This window comes from Sceloporus undulatus, chromosome 5, assembly GCF_019175285.1.
Source record: "Sceloporus undulatus isolate JIND9_A2432 ecotype Alabama chromosome 5, SceUnd_v1.1, whole genome shotgun sequence".
Lineage (NCBI taxonomy): Eukaryota > Metazoa > Chordata > Lepidosauria > Squamata > Phrynosomatidae > Sceloporus > Sceloporus undulatus.
The window spans coordinates 85,142,307-85,164,173 of record NC_056526.1 but is presented as its reverse complement, the minus strand read 5'-3'; the positions used below and the strand labels follow the sequence as shown (position 1 = coordinate 85,164,173).

At 38.4% G+C, this 21,867-nt stretch overlaps 1 protein-coding gene across 1 annotated transcript in view; it reads right to left on the bottom strand.

The window, feature by feature from the left end:
• RSBN1L (round spermatid basic protein 1 like) overlaps window positions 1–21,867 on the bottom strand; it is a 41,969-nt gene that overhangs the window by 13,319 nt on the left and 6,783 nt on the right. Inside the window, 2 exon segments of the mRNA XM_042468418.1 lie at window positions 2,210–2,853; window positions 6,975–7,094. Of these exon segments, the coding sequence (XP_042324352.1) occupies window positions 2,210–2,853; window positions 6,975–7,094 (764 nt within the window).

The window sequence follows — 21,867 nt, the reverse complement described above, 5'->3', positions numbered from 1 at the left end:
GCGCACTAGAATAAAAGAGCAACAGATGAAATTAATAGGGCGATGGTACAGGACCCCTTCTCAGTTAGCACTTTTCAATAACAATCTAACAGCTAAATGTTGACACTGCGGTGGGTCCAAGGGTTTTTACATGCATATGTGGTGGGATTGTCTCTGTGTTCAGAAGTTCTGGGGTGAAGTGATAAGAGAGATTAATAAAATTATAGGCATGGATGTTCATTTGAGCAAAGAGAATTGTATAACATTAAATTTGAAGTATAAGGGACTGAAGAATAATGAAGAGAAAACAATAAAGTATATGGAAAGCAACACAGGCTGTGATAGCATCAGGATGGAAAGAAAGTAAAAATTGGAACTTCACCAAGGTAGATAAGTATTTGGCAGACAACTTGTTGTTTGATATTATTAGAGTTAGAAGATTAAAATATACTGGAGAAAAGAAAGTAGAAGCTTGGAATTTGGGTTGGGAAATCCTGCTTGGGAAGGTTAAAGGGAATATGGAGTACAATGAAGTCAATAATGTAATTAAATCCGACATATTGAATGTTAAGTATTAAATGTAAACAGTGTATTGATTCTGAACTCTATCAAGCCGTGCGGAAGGAGGGAGTAGGGAATGGGGGATAAGCAACACTGTGTATATGTTAAAATAATTTAATGAAGACTTATTTAAAAAAGAAAAGAAAACAGAGGCTATTTAACTATTTTTCTCCCTGCTATTCAACATCTTTTTCCCTGCCCAAAAAGTGTATACATGAGACAATACTTACAAAGCAATTTGAAAATTAAACTGTGGGGATTTTAAAAAAGGATCTCCAAAGATTATGCCCAGTAATTGATAATTTTCAAACTGTGAAATTATAATGCCTCGTCTCCTATTTTGGGAATCGGTTTCAATAGCCAAGGCACATTCCTCATACAGAAAGCTAGAAGCACTGACTTGTGTCTCAAAAGGGTAATCTTTATAGCGGGCAAGAGAGCAACCTCCAACCCCATGGACCTAAGTCAGCCTGTGAATGGTCCAAATTCAGCCCATAAAGCATTCACAAGTTGCAAAGGGCCCAGCTTTGCCCCCCTTGCACATCCAGCTTACAACTGGGAAGACAAACTGCACACAGAGAAATCCTGCTATTATCTGCAATTTCAGATCATCATTCTCCTCATGCTCAGGAGGAGCCATCTGCTTTGTTTCTCCATGAATCACTGTTATGAATGTGTTGCTTCTGAGGGTGGATTATTCTGCCATCTCTGCATCAGGTGTGACTGAATCATTCCTTTGCACGCAACACAGAGGACGCATGAATTACCACACCCACAGCCAGACGCTGTCTGGAAGGAGCCACAGCCCATGTAATGAGGTATGTGGAGAGTTAACAGGGAAGCTATTCTGACAGTGGGTATTTCTGAACTCACAGATTATTTTTAATTGTTTTACCAAGCATACTTGCATGTCCCAGCAAATTTTAGCTATTAGTGCTGTCAGGGAGCCAGCATGGTGTAGTAGGTTGAATGTTAGACTAAGACACTGGGAGACCAAATCCCTGCTCAGCCATGGAAACCCACTGGGTGACCTTGGGACAATCATACTTTCTCAACCCCTCTGAACAAATTGTGTCAGGAAAACCCCGTGACAGGTTTTTGCAGTAAGTCAGAAATGACATGAAAGTGCACAACACCAACAGCAGCCAGAAAAAAAAACCTTTTCTGTTCTTCAAGCAGCATTGTAGACTGCAGAAAATGGTAGTACAGTGGTTCTCAAGACTTTTTACCCTTGTGATTTCTTTACATCTACATCCAAACATCGTATCCTCATACACACTTGACATAGTATATAAATAAAAGTTTAGTGTGTGTGTGTTTTCATTCACACATTCATGTGTATTCATATTTTAACATCTTGTAAGGAAATAACTTTCCTTCTCCTGCTCCTTCAGGCAGATGCTCCAGGTGCTCTCCTTGCCTTTCTCTTCCCCTCGAGAACAGATAAGGTTTGCAAAGCAAGGAGGAGGAAGGATCAGAGCCCCCAAGTCTTGAGCCCTCCTTGAGCAACTCTTGTGCCGCCCCCCCCAGGAGGTCCCACCCCAAAGTTTGAAAACCACTGTGCTAGTATATTTTACTTTGCCCAGGTGAGCAGTCTCTGTTTAGCAGATTTCATTTATACAGAAGAGGACTAAATTCAATGTTTTAAAAAATAAAAATAGTCTCTTACCTGAGCATGAAAATTTGACATAGTTGTTGTCTCTATATCTTTCTTTCCCAAAATTTCCATTTTCACTGGTGAATTAGGAAAATTAAATGAAAAGTAGTCTAGAAAATCAGGTAAATACGTAGCTGCCCCATGAATAATTCCCATTACATAATAAGCTGCACAGTTTTCATTTTCACTAAAAACCAGACCCACAAATTCTTCTGCAAATCTCTCCATCTCCATAGGAGACAAGTGGGAGAGTTCATTACTGTAGGCATGGATAACTGAAGCTCCTCCATTAGGCTGGTGCTCAATATGAATGAACTGTCTGAATTCCAACGTATCTAGATTTTTCAGTTTATTTTGAACCCGTGGCTCCTTTAATGAGACAAATGGAAATTCGCTGTTCTCTGGTACCTTGTGCTCAGAATCCATCTTGGGATCCATATTTTTTCCATTGAAATCCTTAAGGTGATTATCAACAATGCCTTTGGAGTCTTGATCCTCAGCATCAGAAAGCATTCCTGAGCAGATGGTCTGAATAGATTTACTGTACATTTTTGGACGCTTCCTTTTTTCACACTCTTTATGTTTCTTTTTCTTTTTCTTCTTTACTTTTTTACTCTGTAGATCTTCTGCATTGCTTTTTGGTTTTTCCTTCACACCTATTAAAAGAAAGGTGTTCGCTTTAATTTTTATGAAAAGATACACACAAGTAACACACTCATGATATGCCAAGTAAGGCTAAGTGTACTCTAAATACATCTGAAGTGTAGCAATGCTAGGAGTATTCTTGATCACTTATTATTCAAGCTAATCTGTTTCAATGTCTGATAAGTTTTATGCCTACCATCATAATTACCAAGCCTAAATAAAGTGTCTGAAGCAACATATGCAAAACCAAGCTTCATCTGGCATTTAAAAGCTGTTCTTGATTTTCATCAAAAGTAGAAGAGCTTCATTATGGATAGAGAAAAATGGTAATTAGCTCTTTTTACTTATAAGTCAGTCACACAATACAGTTGTTAAATCCTATTCATTTTGTTATCTCCGTCTTTTTTATATATACCTCAGATGAAAAATTCCCACAGGTATACATTTATAATGCAACAGGCATACATCTACAAAGTTAATAGACCTACTAGAATATCTAAGTTTTAGTAAAACTTTTTAATGTTGGCAAAAGACTTAAGTTGATGTTGGTTAAACCACACAAGAAATCTAGGTCTGCTCAACTAACTTGCCAGTATTCTGAACTACAATATAGTCTTCAGTAAAGCATTTGATTCATTTATTTTTCAGCTATTTGAAAACTCAAGTTGAGAAATGTGATAGAAATTTAAATAACAAAGTGTGGCATAGTGGTTTGAGTGCTGGACTAGTACTTTGGAAAGCAGGGTTTGATTCCCAGCTAGGCCATGAAACCCATCAGGTGATTTTGGGCAGGTCACATGTTATCAGCCACAGGGAAGGCGATGGCAAACTTCCTCTGAGCAACTCTCGCCAAGAAAGCCCCATGATAGGTTCACCTTAGGGTCGCCATAAGTTGGAAACAACTTGAAGGCACACAAAAACAAATAATATAATAACAATCAGTCATTCTTAAATAAAATAAGATGCAGAAAATCCAAGTCTAGAAGGCAAGGAAAGAAGCATAACTCATTATAGCAGTGTTCACTCTTGTTCACTGTTTTGTTCACTCAGTCATATTGTGCTTTCCCTTCCTCTCCCACCCATTTTCCCCCTCAAAAGTCAGTGTAAATATTTGGGGAATCTACAAGGGGTTTGCTCCTTAAACTTTTTATAAAACCATATTTTTTTTAATTCTGCAAGCTTTGGCATTCCCTCAAGCCATCTGCTTCCTCCCACTTCTGCATGAACCATGTTGTTTTGGCTATATTACTAGCACTTTATTTTAAAAACACACAACTGAAACATATGTTACTGAAGCACACAAACTAGAATGAAAAAGGATCTTGTACCACCTTTGAAGCTAACTGTGCAAACAAAGTTGTAGCATAAGCTTTCATAGACTTGGGGACAAAGCGCACGTCCTGCCAGGAGAGGCCAGAGGCCACTCTGGTCCACAGTTGCACCAGGACTGTGGTGACTGCACAACTCACTTCCAAAGTGGGCCGCTGCCTCAGTCCCAAGCTGGCCACCACCAGGAGCTGCCTTTTTTCTGCTCCTTTTTCCAGCGGCTTCCAAACATCTTTGGCAGCCTCTAAGCAGCTTCTGGCAGCTTTATTTGGCCCATGCATTTTGAGCCATGATCTAATTCCTCAGATGCATGGAGGAAACTCTGAGGAAGCAGACCCAAGTCTATGAAAGTCTCAAACATGCTACAAGCTCTCTTTCCATACTGATATCCAGAATAACACAACCATGTCTCTGAACACAAATTAGAAGTTATGGTAAAATCCCATTCAACACAAGGAATACATCCCAGGACCATTCATGTAAAACAAAAAATACAGATAATTGTAAACCCTATTTTTCCTACCAAAAATGGTATGTGGAAGCCAACCATAGAATTGCACTGGAGGACCTGGAAATGCTAAGGAGCAAACTTCGTTAGGAATGTCCAGGTCCTCCAGCTTAATTTTATGGTATGTTTGGGATGACAATTGACTATAAAATCATGCTAGATGATCTAGAAATGCCTGAAGACTTGCTCTCTCTAGGAATGTCTAGGTCCTCCAGCACAATTCTATGGTATGCTCGTGTCAGCATGCAGATAGTGTACAGCGAATCAAGAAAAGATAATGTGGAAGCAGGAGACAGCCCAAGGCAGTTCAAGAGACCCATTAATTTTTGGGGATAAGTGAAACTGTGGTAAAAGAATCCACATTAAGCGGGTTTTATTTTATTTAAAAATCCTGGATGAATATAGAAGTATCTGAGGAGAGAGAGAAGAAGGTGAGCTTTTGCTCTGAGGATCAGTGTTAATTATTTGCCTGCGTTGTTTGGAAGCTTGTGTATTTTCTGGGTTTTGGCCATGTGCTCTCTCCCATATGCTTTTGTTAAGTCACTGACTTTGTTGGAGATGGAACTAGCAGCCACTAGCTCTATATAGCTTCTGCCCCAGTATTTGGAGCCCAGTAAACAGGAATAGAAAAGCAGGCATAAGTTCTTTAGTTGTATATTCCTGCATGGCAGCAGATTTTTATGGTCCCTTCTGATTCTATGATTTTTTTTTTTAAAAAAACAGAAAGCCCTGGATGACCGTCACTAGAAAAGCTATTACATAAACAAGATGGCACTTTTGCTCTCCTTCATGATAATCCACCTCGTTTGATTTGATGAAAGCACTCAGATCAGAGTGTAAGAAGAGGATTAAATAGGTTAGGTGTCTAAACAGAGTAAGAAAACCAGTACGGTATAGTGGTTTGAGAGTTGGACTAGGACTCAGGAAGACCAGAGTTCTAGTTCCCTGCTCAGCCATGGAAGCCTTGGCAAGTCACCTCCTCTCAGCCAAAAAGGAAGGCAATTGCAAACAATGTACACATAGTAGAGAGATGTTCTTTAAGATAACCTTATTCCATTTATTCAAAGTTATATTTATTAGATCTGTCATTTTAAATTGGCTCCAGAAATAGACTGAGAGTCAGTGTAGCTAACAAAACACAGATAACATAACATGGTCACTCATGTTGTGTTGTGTAGCCCTAGTTTGGACCAAGTGCAGTTTCCTGTTTGTAAAGAGAGTTCTACAGATTTGTAATCGTTACTATGTAATGGAAGGTTACCATAGCATATGTACACCTCAATGTTCATTAACTGGCCATGGGGGATGCGCCCCAGGAATATAAGTCCTACAGGGGTTTAGTCACTGTGAGAGGAAAGTAGTGAATTCTTCACTCCAGAATGACCAAAACAGTTCATTACTTTATGTGTCACTAACAGGATTTGAACCAAAATGACTATAACTTATTTGATATTCATAAACTTTTGATAAGTACCACTCTTTTAGGTTAACATCCGCCATGGCGCCAGCCAAAAAAGGCGTTTTCAACAGCTCATTTTTCCGGCAATGAAAAATCCACCTTTAGCAGCTCTTTCACAGCCCCGCAGCAGCTTCCCAGCATGTTGGGGGCTTGCAGTGTGTAACCGCCATGCCACGCCATGCCACACACCCAAGACACCCAGAAGCCAGATAGCATACGGATGCTCGGGACACCTTCAGGCCATAATGGGGGTGTGCTGCATGTGCATAGTAAGCCCCCAAGCTGCCCAGAAGGCAGCTTTTAGTGTTGGTCTGTACTGGCCCTTAGTTGAGAATATCACTATGCAAAGGAATTGTAGCACCTTTGAAATTAACTGTGTAAAAGAAGCTGTAGCATATGCCTTCACAGACTTGGTCTACTTCCTCAGATGCATGGAGTGAAGTGTTACCCATGAAGAACTTTATAATCAGACTATATAAATAGCCATACAAATGCAAAAACCTGTGGTTATAGTGATGAAATAACAGATTCAGTTTTAACTACGGTTGTTAAGGGACAAAGGCAGGTGGAAAGGTATTGCCTAAGGCCACTGTGGATGGATAACCATATGAATGCTAGAATATGGTGTATGCATGCTATGAACCAGAAAGGAAATATGATAAACTAGCTTGGAGCACTTTCATGAGATTGTATGATAACTAGTGTTATAATATATGTAGTGTGCTAGGAAGCAATTATTTCTGTACAACCCACTGCTGACAGATTAGGATATGAGAATATACTGTAATTCAGCTGTTTACAAACTATATGAAAGAAACTACATGGTACTATAAGCTTACCCTTCTGGAATAATTTCATTTCTCCATTCTCTTTCTTAATTTCTGACATCAGCCTGTGTTTCTTCTTTTCCTTCTGCTTTTCCTTGTCATTTTCTGAAATTTTATCTCTGATGATTTGATCTGAAAAGAAAACATTTTCATGCTCAGCCCCATGTTATAAATAGATATTATCATGGTTACGTTTTCTATGTTAGTCAGGCAAATATTCTACATAGTTCCAAGGCAGTATTTTAGAGACACATGGGGACACTGGTAGGAAGGGGAAATCACAACTTCTATTTAACTGTATCCCTCCCATCATTCTGCCAGTAGAAGTCCAAAATTAGAGCCTTCAACGTTTTGTACCTAACCAGGTGCATTAAAATTTAACAATTAATGATTAAATATGTCTGAATAATTGAAGGGTGTGGTGCCTTAAGATATGTGATAATATGTGTGATATGACTTGTTACCTGGGTAAGGAAGAAAATGAAATTCATAAATAATCCTCATAGGAGCTAACAATATGCTGGCTCCCAGCTAGATGAACTCAACAAATAATAATAGCATCCAAAACCCACAAAACAATAACACCTTTAATGGGCCAACAAAATGCACAAAATACATGATGCAAGCTTTCAAAGCTCCACTTCCAGGCCTGTGGCTAACATCATCATTTTTTCCTCCTGTATAATTTTTTAACACCTTTGCCCAATGAAGAAACCAGTGAAGATTTCAAAGCTTGCATCATATATTTTGTGCAGTTTGGTTGGCCCAATAAAGGTAATATTTCTTTGTGGATTTTGAATATTATTATATGGCCAACATGGCTATCCCTGAATATGTTTCCTAGACAAATAATAGTTACTAACTGAGATGACATTCTCATACTTTTGCAAATCTATAAAAGACTAGCAAGCTTATTTTTAATTTTTTTTAAAAAACAAACAAACAAGTATCTAGCAAACTAAAGATCTTAACAGAACAAAATAAGAACAATCCAAATGTTTAGATCAGTGATCTCCAAACTCTGACCCTCCAGTTGTTTTGGACGTCGGTTCCCAGAAACCTCAGCCATCTTGGTCAGTGGTCTGGGATTCTCGGAGCCAGTGTCAAAAACACCTGGAAGGCCAGAGTTTAGGAATCACTGTCTTAAATAGTTTCACACTTCCATAACAAAGGAATCGTTTCAAACTACTGCTGCAGGAGATTATATACATTAATATTCTAGTCTCTGCTGCAAATTGTAAAATATTACTATTCAAGCACTGTCTGACAAAGCAAAAATAGAAAAGGATTACAGAAAAAATACAACTTGCTTGCAAATGACTAGAACACTCAATGAAGTGCCCAACATCTGACATTTTGCCTAAACTAAACAAATTCTGCACATGACTATTTAAACATGAATTGTATTTAATGATTAAAATGTGCAAACAATGCTTATACGTTATTTTCACCAAACTAGCTGTTAATGTATCTAGCAACCCACATGTCAACTGAAATGGCATTCTAAATCTCACTATAAGAAAGGATTATTTCAATGAAGCTGCCACTGTTCTAAGCTATAGACAACATACCCAGAACAAATGGTTTAACTGAGAAAGTGTGTGGCATTTCAGCCCCCCCCCCCCCAACCCCTACAATGTTAAGGATGCCAAATTGTGCAGCTGTTTTGCATCCACTTGGAGAAGTCATCCCACAGTATCAGTCACAAATTATGCAAGCTACATGCTGAGATCAAAAGCAACTAAGGCAATATATATATATGTATATAACATAAGCATTTGTTGAGGGAGGGGAAACTACCATATTATTACAGTGGAGTGTAAGAAGCCTAATCACAGATCACTGTACAATCCTTGAAAATGATCCCTGCCCCAGCCCAAGGCAAAGAGCACAAAGAAACTATATAACAACTAATCACTTTTTTAGAAAAGCCAAGAGATGCAGCATCAAAAAGAAAGCTTTGGAGCTCCTAAAGAGGCTGTATGGATATTTATTATAATGCCCCTTTCTCATTCTTTCCCAAAACTATGAGAAAATAATTTTAATGTTTGTGAAGAAGAATATGAAAATACAAAAGACCTTCTGCTTATCAATTTACAAGTAACACTTGAAAGTGTTCCTTTGTAAACTGGAAGAATAAAGGAAGAGAAGATTGTTTACTGCAACAACGGCAACAATTTCTGAATAGAAATGAGGGGGAGAAAAGCATTATGGAAATGCTAAGGAGACAGTCCCATGCCTCATAAGAAGCTAAAATAAAACACTTAAAAGTACCATATAACATACGAAATGTTTTCTCTTTCAGACTGATTTTTATTATTAAAAGTATCTCTTATGAAATGTTTTCTCTTTCAGACTGATTTTTTTAAAAAAAGAGAATTTGAATGGGACAGAGATACAAGCTTGGTAGATGAGAGAAATGCTGTGAATATAGTTCTCTCAATTTCCATAAGGCTTGTGACAAGGTGCCCTATGATACTCCATTATTATTATTATTATTATTATTATTATTATTAACCTTTATTTATAAAGCGCTGTAAATTTACACAGCGCTGTACATACAATCTTTTTAATTAGACGGTTCGCTGCCCTCAGGCTTACAATCTAAAAAGACATGACACAAAAGGAGAAGGGAAAGGTGGTGGGGAAGGGGATGAGGGCCAGCAGGTCTTCTCTACCTCCGAGGTCTGGACCAAGGGAGATGGACTGGAGGGAGGGCTTGGCTTCTTAATGGATGGTTAATCTTCTACCAGGGAGGCCTATTGGAGCTAGCCTGCCTCTCTAGTAGGATAATACATATAAAATACATAGCAATACAGGAAATGATTCAATAAAACAGGCAACAAAAGAACAAGATGGACAAGATGGTAAGATGTGGCCTAGGTTATGCTACTGTTGGGTGCATTTGTAGCTGACTGATAGGCTAATCTATAGAGTATTCACTAATGGTTCTCCATTAAGAAGTAATGTCAAGAAGTAACAAGTGAGTGCTGCAGGGTTCTCTCCTGGATCCAGTGCCGTTCAGTATCTATATAAATGACTTGAATGAAGGAACAGAAGGCATGCTCAGTAAATTGGCAGATGATGCCTAAATAGGAGAAGCAGTTAGAATCTCAAAAGACAAAAATAGTATCAAAATGACTTTAACAGATTGGAGAATAGAGCCAATGCTAACAAAAATGAATATCAATAGGGATGAATGTATGGTACTACATTTGCGAAGGGAAAATTACATGCACAAGTGTAAGATGGAAAATACCTGGACAAACAGTAGTGTATGTGAAAAGCACTTAGGCATCCTTTAAGAAATTTAACATGAGTCAACAGTGTGAGTTGGTAGCAAAAAAAGGTGGGGCAACACAATCCTAGGCTATATCAACATAACTATGGCATCCAGATCAAAGGATGTAAAAAAGAAAGTCAAAAAGTGACCATAAGGCCTAAATTAGATAGAGCCATGTTGAAGAAAACTGCTTAGACACAGAAAATCTGGTAAGCTCCATCTTGGCATGCTCTGTTGGTATGACAACAGCTATAACACCAGAATAAGATACAGTACAATGGACAAGTGTAACAGACAAGGGCTGCAATCCAACATCCTTTAAGTGTAGTATAAATACAGCCTCCGTTCTTCCAGTCTTTGGACCCACATCCTTCGCTTATGCATAAGGGACAAACGGAGGGAGAATGAATGGGGCATACTGCGCACCTCCGCACCTATATTCAAGCCAACGGGCTTGAATATAGGTAAAATTCCATTTTCACAAGAGGGTACGGAACGGATCCCCATGAAAAAGGAGGGGCAACTGTATGTGCATGCTGATACCCTGAGTGAACACTACATAACCACCACACAGAATATCAACATTGCACAATGTATGCCAATAACTACCGTAGGTGTCATCACATAATGCACAAAGCACAACCACTATGCAAAGTATAGGATGCAGAACCACGATACATAATATACACTGCATAGCTTGCAAAGACAAGGCAGGGATAAACATCCTGTCTATACAACTCTTCTTCCACTGATATCAGGAGAATGTCTCTTGAGCAATGGTGACTTTTTGGCCCATGTCCCTAAGAGAATTTCAGTCAAGGTTTGGAAATAGTACTTCTTCCTTACTGGTAAGTTAGCATGACTGCCATAGTCTTTTGCTTCTCAATGGCTCACAATGTTTCAGTAAAAAAAAATGTATATAAAATTGGTTTAACTACTTGTTCAGGGTGTCAACTTGGGTTTCCACCCTGCAAATAAACTGTTGAATTCAATCTACTACCAGACTCCACTCATGAACCTTACAAGGCTTTTTAAAATAAAAATCTCTTTAGATGTAATAGTAACACTTTATTGTATTTTATTCTATTTTGGTCAGCCCTTGCCCAGAATACTGGATACAGTATTCTGGGCAACATGTTTTAAGGTTATTGAGAAGCTGAAGCATATCCAAGAAGTGGATAACAAAAATGGTAAAGGGTCTGGAAACAATTTCAATTTGGGACAGTTTATGCTTAACCTGTAGAAGAGAAGATGGAGAGATGATTATAGTTAACTTTTAATATCTGAAAGACTGTCATTTGGAAGCCTTGGACAATGGAACAAACTTGTTTTCTGTTCTTACAGAGAATAGGACTTGAACCAGGACTTGAATTACAAGAAAGGAGATTCTAATTTAACATTAGGATTAACTTCCAAACAATCTGTAGGCTCGCCTTCATTGAGCTCTTTGAAACAGAAGTTGGATAGTTCGTAGGAATGCTTTAGCTATGAATTACTGTAAGAGGTCAGGCTTGATAGCCCTTTGGATCCCTTCCAGTTCTGCAATGATTGAAATATTTAACCTTACCCGCTTACTTAAAACAAAGCACACACTTAACAATTGCCACAAGATGTTGCAGAAGACAGAGCACCTTCTGGTATTTTGTTCAGGAGTACAATAAGTTTGTTTCCCAAGATTTGGCAATCCCTACCTCCCTTGATCCTGAAAGCTTGGTGGAAAGCTGGATATGGTTGGAAAGAAGGCTGTGACCAAGACACCCAGACTGCATTGGGAATGCACTGCTAGATCAGTGAACCCTGCCCCTCAAGTCTTTCTACTCATTAGTAGGAGAGGATGCCAGGAGCTTTATGGGCTGTGACTCAGTCAAATTACTCTAACTTCTGCTGCCCAGTATTAGCTAAGGTCAGCACACTCCTTTTCTTTCCTGTAGCTTCTGAGCCCCACTACCAGTACAGTATTACATAAAACTGAAATCCTTCATATTTGCAAAAAATATATATATAAGGCTGAGGCTTTCTTGGGTTTTCTTCAACAGAGAGTTGGGGATGGGTGACACCAGTTTTTAGCAGAGTTTGGAAATAAATAAAATAAAATAAAATAAAAGTTTTATTTATATACCGCGCCTTCCTTGGATCAGGGCGGTTTACATACATTATACATTATACATACAATAGGTTAAAAACAAGTCAGAGCATTATACAATAAAAATAAAAACAACAAGCCCTCTGGAAAATGGAGATTAGTGTCATCTGTCCAATGGATGGTTGAAAGAGTAGCATTATTATCCAGAATGGGTTGTAGATCATTGATGATGAACCTGAGTGGTCCCAGTTGGCAGCTGTATGTGACTACTAATGGGGTTCTGTCATTTTCCCTCTTCAATCTCTTCTGTAATAGATCAGTCCCAGGTACAAGTCTCTCCTTGTTTATTTGTTTTTTCACTTCATGTGGTGGGTACTGTTGTTTGAGGAATGCTTGTTGTAATTCCTTGAGTCTGGCATGCCTGTCTTGTGGGTCTGAGCAGATGCGATTGTATCAGAGGACTTGGCTGTAGACTATGGATCTGGTGGTGCATTCAGGGTGGAAACTGGAGCTGGGTAAGTACGTATAGCTGTCCATGGGTTTGTGATATAGTGTGGTGCTTAGATGTCCATTTTGTATCTGTACTGTGGTGTCCAGAAAGTGAACTTGTTCTATAGACAGTTCCAGGCTGAGGTTGATGGTGGGATGGAAGTTGTTGAAACTCCAGTGGAATGTCTTGAGTGAGTCTTCTCCATGAATTCCAATTATGGAGATACTGTCAATGTACCTCAGGCAGAGGAGCAGTTTCTGGATGCAGGAATCAAGAAATGGGCATGCCTTCCATGTTAGGTAGAATACATTTTTACTATTCTTCTTAAAAGTTCTGGACATTTAAATAAAATTAAATATAAAATAATCTCATTCCACTTATGTGATTTTAGTAGGTGTGCAGGGAGAGCTAAAACAGATCTGTGTAAGCAAACATGAGTCTGGCAGAGCAAAGGGCATGTGGGATGCATGACAAAAGATTTTGGATTATGTTCCTTTGTTGAATAAAGGGTATTATTTAATTTCAAACCAACATGTTTTCATTGTTATAGCAACCAGTTTGCCTGCATGCTTATTTAGCAAATACATCAGTCTCTAAACATGAAACTTGATTTAAATATACTGTATCTACCATGCCACAAAACAGTAAGTCCATATCGACTGCATTATTACTTAAGTGCTCTACTTTTTCCTCTAAGTTTTCATCTTAAATTTTAAACAAGAAGTACAAATAGCTATTTGCATTTATCTATCAAAAGCAGTCCATACATTCCAAGTACAGAAGGAAAAGCCTCAAAACTATAGGAAAAGAAAGAGCATGACTCTGAAATATCAGTTTCTCTTGATTATTCATTCAAACCTAATGCACATAGATTACTATTAGCCCCATCAGTTACAGAAACTAACAATTTTTATAGAAGCTGCAGCTCTTCTCTCCAGTTTCCTTGCTCACAGTATTTTTAGAATCTCAGCACCAACCATTCCAACTGTCAATGCTCCTACAGTATTTTGTTCCAGGAAGATCAGAATTAGGTGTTGCTTTTGCTCTCCCAACTACTGTACTATTAACTGTAAAACAGTGGCATCTTACCCCTTTCTTCCCCATTCTTTCTATGAGATTTACATATGAAGCAAAGGTTTTATTCAGGACAGCATCTAATTTGAAATTCCCCTCTGCTAATTATGACAATACTATACAGTATGTTATTTCTTAATGTTTATGTTAGTTCAGGAAAAATAATTGATGAAAGTGAAAAGTGCTTGGCAAGTGGGGGAGAGAACAGCAGCAGAAAGAAAGCAGCAGGCAACTTTGAGCTTTTATTTCTGCAGTGCTCTTCTTTTCTATTCTAACATTAAAAAAATTAAAGCTTCTACTGAGGAATATGCTCCTGTGTAAATCAAAGTTACATCTAAAGGGCATGTAATCCTTAAGTAAAGGCTAGTAAATGTATTCTGTATGCTAAATACATATTTTTGGTTCCTACAGCTTATAATTAAAATGTGGAGGGGGGATAATGAATTGTAGGGCGTAAGAGTGGATTTGGAAGATCATAACAATGCAGCTATACATAAACATGTCTATTCAGAAGGAAATCTATGTTCCACAGAATTTACTACAAAGTTGAAGAGATGCAAGATTTCAGCCTAAAACTTCTATCATTTATGCATGTAACTACAAGCCAAGACCTGATATCAAACAAGAACCCTTGGCATCATCTAGTTAAAGGGACATGGACTATTATGGTTTGCACAGTTCCCTTTCAGAAACAAAGAAATGATAAGCATGTAGCTGACATGAGACCACCTGTAAAGTTTTATCATGTAATGAGCTGACTATAAATGGAGAAAACATTGACTCATACTGTATTATATTACAATATTATCTGTAGTTAAGCCAAGATAAATCGTAAGGTAGAAATGCTACAGAGACATGACACGATTTATTAGGCTATTCTCGTATTCCCTGACACTCATGAGAATTATGAGACAAGTTTGTACTGTATCAGTGTGTGATAGGCATGACACACTGAGTCAGCCTGTACCACAACTTTACTTCCTTTAATAATAATAAGGGTGCTCAACAATGGCTCCTTTTCATCCTGGAGAAAAGTGACCAGTGGGGTCCCACAGGGCTCTGTCCTGGGCCCAGTGCTATTGAAAGTCTTTATCAATGACTTGGATGAAAGAATTGAGGGCATACTTATCAAATTTGCAGATGATACCAAATTAGGGGGAATAGCTAATACCCCAGAGGACAGGATCAAGATTCAAAATGACCTGAATAGACTAGAAAGCTGGGCCAAAGCTAACAAAATGAAATTCAACACGGAGAAATGTAAGGTATTGCACTTAGGGCGGAAAAATGAAATGCACAGATATAGGATGGGTGACACCTGGCTGAATGAAACTACGTGTGAAAGGGATCTAGGAGTCCAAGTAGACCACAAGTTGAACATGAGTGAACAGTGTGATGCGGCAGCTAAAAAGGCCAATGCTATTTTAGGCTGCATCAATAGAAGTATAGTGTCTAGATCAAGAGAAGTAATAGTGCCACTGTATTCTGCTTTGGTCAGGCCCCACCTAGAATATTGTGTCCAGTTCTGGGCGCCACAATTCAGAAAGGACATTGAGAAACTGGAGCGTGTCCAAAGGAGGGCGACAAAAATGGTGAAAGGTCTGGAAACCATGCCCTATGAGGAACGACTTAGGGAGCTGGGGATGTTTAGCCTGGAGAAAAGAAGGTTAAGAGGTGATATGATCGCCCTGTTTAAATATTTGAAAGGATGTCATATTGAAGAAGGAGCAAGCTTGTTTTCTGCTGCTCCAGAGAACAGGACCCGGAACAATGGATGCAAGCTGCAGGAAAAGAGATTCCACCTGAACATTAGGAGGAACTTCCTGACAGTAAGGGCTGTTTGACAGTGGAATGCACTCCCTCGGAGGGTGATAGAGTCTCCTTCCTTGGAGGTCTTTAAACAGAGGCTGGATGGCCATCTGTCAGGGATGCTTTGATTTGGATTTCCTGCATGGCAGGGGGTTGGACTGGATGGCCCTAGTGGTCTCTTCCAACTCTATGATTCTATGATTCTATGATTATTATTTACACATGTGCTGCTTGAGTGACAGGATTTGTGATGAATGCTGGGTCAAAGCATGCCTTCAGACCCAGTTGATGATTTTCACACAGGACTTTCTTGAAATTTGGAGGCAATGTTTTTGATGCCAAAGCATGCCAATGAAGAAAACAATCAATGTCACAATGTATGTGAGAATAACTTCTGAACAAGTGAATAACACTGTGTAGTTGGTCAATTTCACTGCTAATAAACTCATACCTCACTAGTGTGAATGAATAAACACTATGGAATAATCTTGTTTTAACATGTCTCATTCCTGACCGTTTTAGTTCGCTAACAAGTATTGCTATGTTTTTATGTTCCGCATCTCACCTCATGATTTCTAGCCTCTTCTGATACATGTTCCCAACATTCCATGTTACTACAGTATTACTATATATACTCATGTATACTTCTAGAAATTTTAGTCAGAAAATCAACCCCAAAAAACCCTAAGTCAACCTATCCACAGGTCAGTGTAAGTACTGTACTTTGACTCTTATTAAAATAAAATAACTATCCCCTGCTGAAAGGTATTATCTGTCCTGGAAGCACTGACCCCTCTCTATTCCCTCATCCATCTAGCCTTTAAGGTGAGCGCAAACAGTAATGCCTGCTGGGATTTTGAAATTTTTTTGGCATTGTTTTCCTTTGTTTCATCCTTTAGAATGATCCTTGGTTACATGCTCCTAAATTTTAACCTCAACTAATCTGAGTCATATCAAAATCCATAATTTTGGCCCCAAAAACTGCCCTCGACTTATACATGAGGTCAACTTATAGCTGAGTATTTATGGTGTATCTGTTTTGAAGTTCTGGACTTTCTTTTCACTCCTTAGCATGTCAGCAGCTGAACATCCTTTTGGGATAGGTCCAGTTGTATTATTAAGAACATATACTTTTTGTTTGTTCTTCACTAATAGCTGATCAGTGCTTTCGATCCGGGGTCTCATCTTAGTATTCTCTCTTGCTACACTATGGAATGTCTCATCCTAAGGTTTTCAAAGTAAAAGACATTCAAAAGTGATTTACCAGTTCCTTCTTCTATGCAGTATTAACAAGGGTTAACTATACTGCTATGACAGAACCTCCTCTAAGAACTACTGTAGATTTATTCCGCCTTCAAATCTCAGAAAGGACCCAGCCACTACTTTCACTTTTTTACTGCTATCCTTAAGTGTATAAAGCTAGGATCCCAAGTGTCTCTATAAACCAGTTTCAATATTTTAGCTAGTGTATTCTCTCTTCTTTCCAGTTTCTAATAATCAATGCAGTCAGAGTCAACCACTATAAAACAAAGAGTAACTTTCATTAAGAAACATACCAAAAAAAAAGCATCTTTTGTGAGTTAACTTAAAGCTCAGTATAGTTACATTAAAATCAAACACTTGGCAGGCTCTAGCTGCTCTTTATTTAACTCCCTTCCTCTAGAATCTCTAGCAATTCCCAAACTTTAGTCCTCCAGATGTTTTGGACTTCAGCTCCCAAAATTCCCAACTGCTGACCAAACTGGCTGGGGCTTCTGGAAGCTGAAGTCCAAAACACTTGGAGGACCAAAGTTTTGGAATCATAACTCTGGACATACATCTCTGGCCAATTCCTCGGCTATCCCAACTCTTTTCTCCCCTCTCTCTGGCTAGAACCACCAAGCAGACCAGCTGTCAAAACTTAACTCTGTTTTTTAAGGTTACCCTCTCACCAGGAGGCCCACCCCATCCCATACAACTAGGCTAGGGTACGCTCCTCTTGCGCTGTCTGTTGCCTAGCAACAAGCTATCAAGCTGCAAAATAGCCAGATCCGAAACCCATTTCGTCACAAAGGCATTGTCAAAATCTCAAATCTTCCTTCTGTGTGACTTCCTACTACTGCTTCTCCCCAGCAGCTTCTTTTCTGAAGCTCTTCTGTCACCACCACCACTGGAGCGCTGTATTTGCCAGTTCTGTTTCCCATTCTAGGCAACTTAACATACAGTAATTATTTTAGGATCCAGATAGCAGATAATATGGTACGTTATTTCCAGGCTACCTTTCTAATATTCTTTCAGCTGCAGACAATGTCAAATCAATGTGTTGAAAATATTAACATGAGAAGTCTTACACTGTCTCCAAGGTGACGGGATAAATCTTTATCTCAAAGAATATACTGTATTACAATACAGAATAGAGGAGGCGGGCTATACCTCCAGTAACATCTCAGATATGTCCTTCTCAGTTACATTCTTTGTTTTAAAATGCTGGAACAAAACTGAGCAGAAAATAACTTAAGTAAAGTAATACACCTTTTAAAAAGAGGTTTTCTATTAACTATTGTATAGAAACATCACATTCTGAGTGAAATGGAAAAGCCACTGCTTAGAATACTGCAACCTCACACTTTTGTAAATGGAGCAGTACACTGTATTCTGCTTTGGTCAGGCCCCACCTGGAATATTGTGTCCAGTTCTGGGCGCCACAATTCAAAAAGGACATTGAGAAACTGGAGTGTGTCCAAAGGAGGGCGACTAAAATGGTGAAGGGTCTGGAAACCATGCCCTATGAGGAACGATTTAGGGAGCTGGGGATGTTTAGCCTGGAGAAGAGAAGGTTAAGAGGTGATATGATAGCCCTGTTTAAGCAGCTCCAGAGAACAGGACCCTGAGCAATGGATGCAAGCTGCAGGGAAAGAGACACCTCAACATTAGGAGGACCTTCCTGACAGTAAGGGCTGTTCGACAGTGGAACACACTCCCTCAGAGAGTGGTGGAGTCTCCTTCTTTGGAGGTGTTTAAGCAAAGGCTGGATGGCCATCTGTCGGGTATACTTTAAGTGAGAGTTCCTGCATGGCAGGGGGTTGGACTGGATGGACCTTGTGGTCTCTTCCAACTCTACGATTCTATGAACTGAAGGCCCTCTAAAGACTAGTACAGTACTTACTTTGAGGCTTATTGTGTTGCCTGAACAAATCCCAAAAAGGTGTTCAGAATCTTAAAAAATTAACACTCTTCTTGATAACAGATACAAAATCCTACAAGGCATGCATTTTCTTTGGGAAACAGATCTAAACACTTCCATCTCACATAGAGACTGAAATAGCATTTAGCGCTTCTTTTAAGGCTACTTCAACCTCTTCTGGAATTTTTATTCCTTATCAACTGTCCTTAATTATTGTACAAACTTATGTTCATCTTAACTAGTGGAGGAGGTTGTGGGTTCTGGCACTGAATGAAAAATTAACAGCTAAATGTAAAGTTCTTCAAGGGGAAACAAGGACTGATGTGTTTATTGAGATGTGACAGTCATTCATTGCTTTTGTAAACAATACAGTCGGCCCTCTATTTTGACGGAGATCCGTTCCAGAGGGGTTCCCCCCCCATGCGGGCGAACGGAAAATGGATGCCGATATTCAAGCCCCATAGGCTTGAATGGAGAGCATGCCATGGGAGCACACCCCATTGAAATCAACTGAGGTCATCCCTATGTGAATATTCAATACCGCGAATCTCAAGTCTGCGAGAATGGAGGGGCAACAGTATATCTGATATTCCAAAACTGCTGGGGTTTCTGTATAAATATTGAAAACATTTCTTACAGGATCATTGATACTTTAGATTTTGGGAAGTGAAGATTCAATATTATTCTCAGGAAACAGAAGGAAAGAAATATATTCACTGGAACAGAAGGAAATAATGTTTATACTGTGTTGGGAAATTTCTTCTATTTTTAAGAGGGTTTCTTTTAAATATAATCCCTTCAGTCATATATTTATGCGTATCATTTTGCACTGGTATTCTGGGTTGGTACTAGAACTAATAAACATTATTTAAACCAAAAAAAAAACACTGCCTCCTTGAACTGTCTAATACATTTGATAAGAATAATTTAATCTATATAAAGTACCACTGGACATTTTAAAGAAGTTCGTTTTTAAGTTAATGTTAATCAAATTTGTTGACACATACCTGAATATCCATGTCCGTTTTTAAACTTGTATAGTATGGTTAAGTGTTATCCCAAAAGATAGCCAATTAATAATAATATAAATGCTACTGTGAAATTACTTGAAAAAGGTTCAATTGCCCAATTTTATCTTTTATATATATATATCAATATATTTTACTAGATGTTTTTATGTGACTGATCTGAGGGGAAATGAAACATAGTTGGTCCGAAACCTTCCAGCTTACTGAACTTTTCACACAAAATAACTTGGTTATAAAACAAGAATGAGTCCCTTGATACTTTAAAGATTAACAAATGCATTCAAGCACACATTTTTGCATACATAGCCTACCTAACTCCATTCTGTACAAAAGGTCACTGCATAATAAATTTGTCTTTAAACTACTACAGATCTTTGTTGTTTTAGCTGCAATAGACTAACGTGACTACCCCTTTGGAAATGGTTATGAAACATTAGACTGAAACTTGGAAATGTTTCCATACAGAACATTCATCCAAATTACCTTGTGCTGTTCATTACTGTTGCTAGTGGGGATAAACTGTGGCTAAAACATTCTCCTGATTAAAAGCATTTTTAACTGATGTCAAGAAATTAGGCATCTATCATTATGCAGGTAGTTCCTTTTTATAAATCCCAGCAGATCATCTATTCTTTAACAGCAGCACTGCTGCTGAACTTTCAAGTAAACAGTTTGAGTACGTGCTATTACAGAACTACTTAAATCCCTGCACTGCAAACTTTACAGTGCTTTGAGATCATATTTAGATGAACCTAAGATCATATTTAGAGGAACTGGCATACTCTTGAGATCACTAAGGTGCCAACTTTCCATCCCCAGACTTATCTTACGCTATATTATGTCCATTGAAACCAGAAATGCACCTTCTATGTCTAAACTCATTTTAAACCTTTATTTTTAAGCAACGGAAAAGCACATGGAAACCATGTGCCTTCTTCTGAAAGAAAACCAGACTTCTAGGAGTAAGTTTCTCCGTGTTTTTAATCAAAAGAAATTTGGACTAGGGATTGTTATTCACAAGAACGATTGGGAGGTGAATACTGCTCCAACCAGCATCCCCACAGGATCCACTTTCGCTCACTTTGTATATAAGGTTACTCTTTGCATAAGCTTGTTCTTTCAGTTCTTGAGTTCTAACTGCTGTATCACTGGGATAGTGATCAAGCAACAGGTGTAATAGTTATGTTGAATAATAAATATAGTTTTATTGGATACAATTTGAGATGATATGTAATTATTTAACTCTTTACTCTCTAGCACATTTAAAAAGGAAAAAGTTTCCCCTTTCACATACAACTGTAGGAGGCAGTGCTCACCTCCATTACTAAGCCGAGGCAGCCAGGGTTCTCATTGTATTCAAAGTGTCTTTTATACAGTATTAGAATACTCACAAATCACTACCTAATGCAGTGTTTACACACACAATCTCCTGCCTCAGAACTCAGATCTTTGTTCTCCCTCAGTGTTTTCATCCAAACACTGATCATTATACTTTCCTTCTTACTCTGATCACAACATTTCCTACTCTCCTATATCTAAATTCACTCCATTCCAACTTGTCACCCAGTCCTTCTACATTCCACACTTACCATACACTATAATAATACAAATACGTAAACTACACTGCAATCTATGTAATGTCACAATGCAAGTGATACATGTACTACTCACTCTTGCATTATATTTGGCCTTCTCTGTGGTGTCCTCTACCCTACGGAATTTACTCCTGAAAGCTACACTGGTAGTTCCATTACTTGCTGTTTTTAATCTTATGAATATGAGTCTTAGACGTGGTCAAGAAACATATTAAGTAAATAAAACAGTGGAGATTACTGTTACTCTGCATATCTTCAGAAAAAAGTACCCATGGCAAACATGAAAAATCTAACATTTAAAAGCAAGATGTAAATATACATGTATTTGCTACCCAGTGCTTGTCCTATTCTATTAAAAATATATAACGTGAACACTGTTG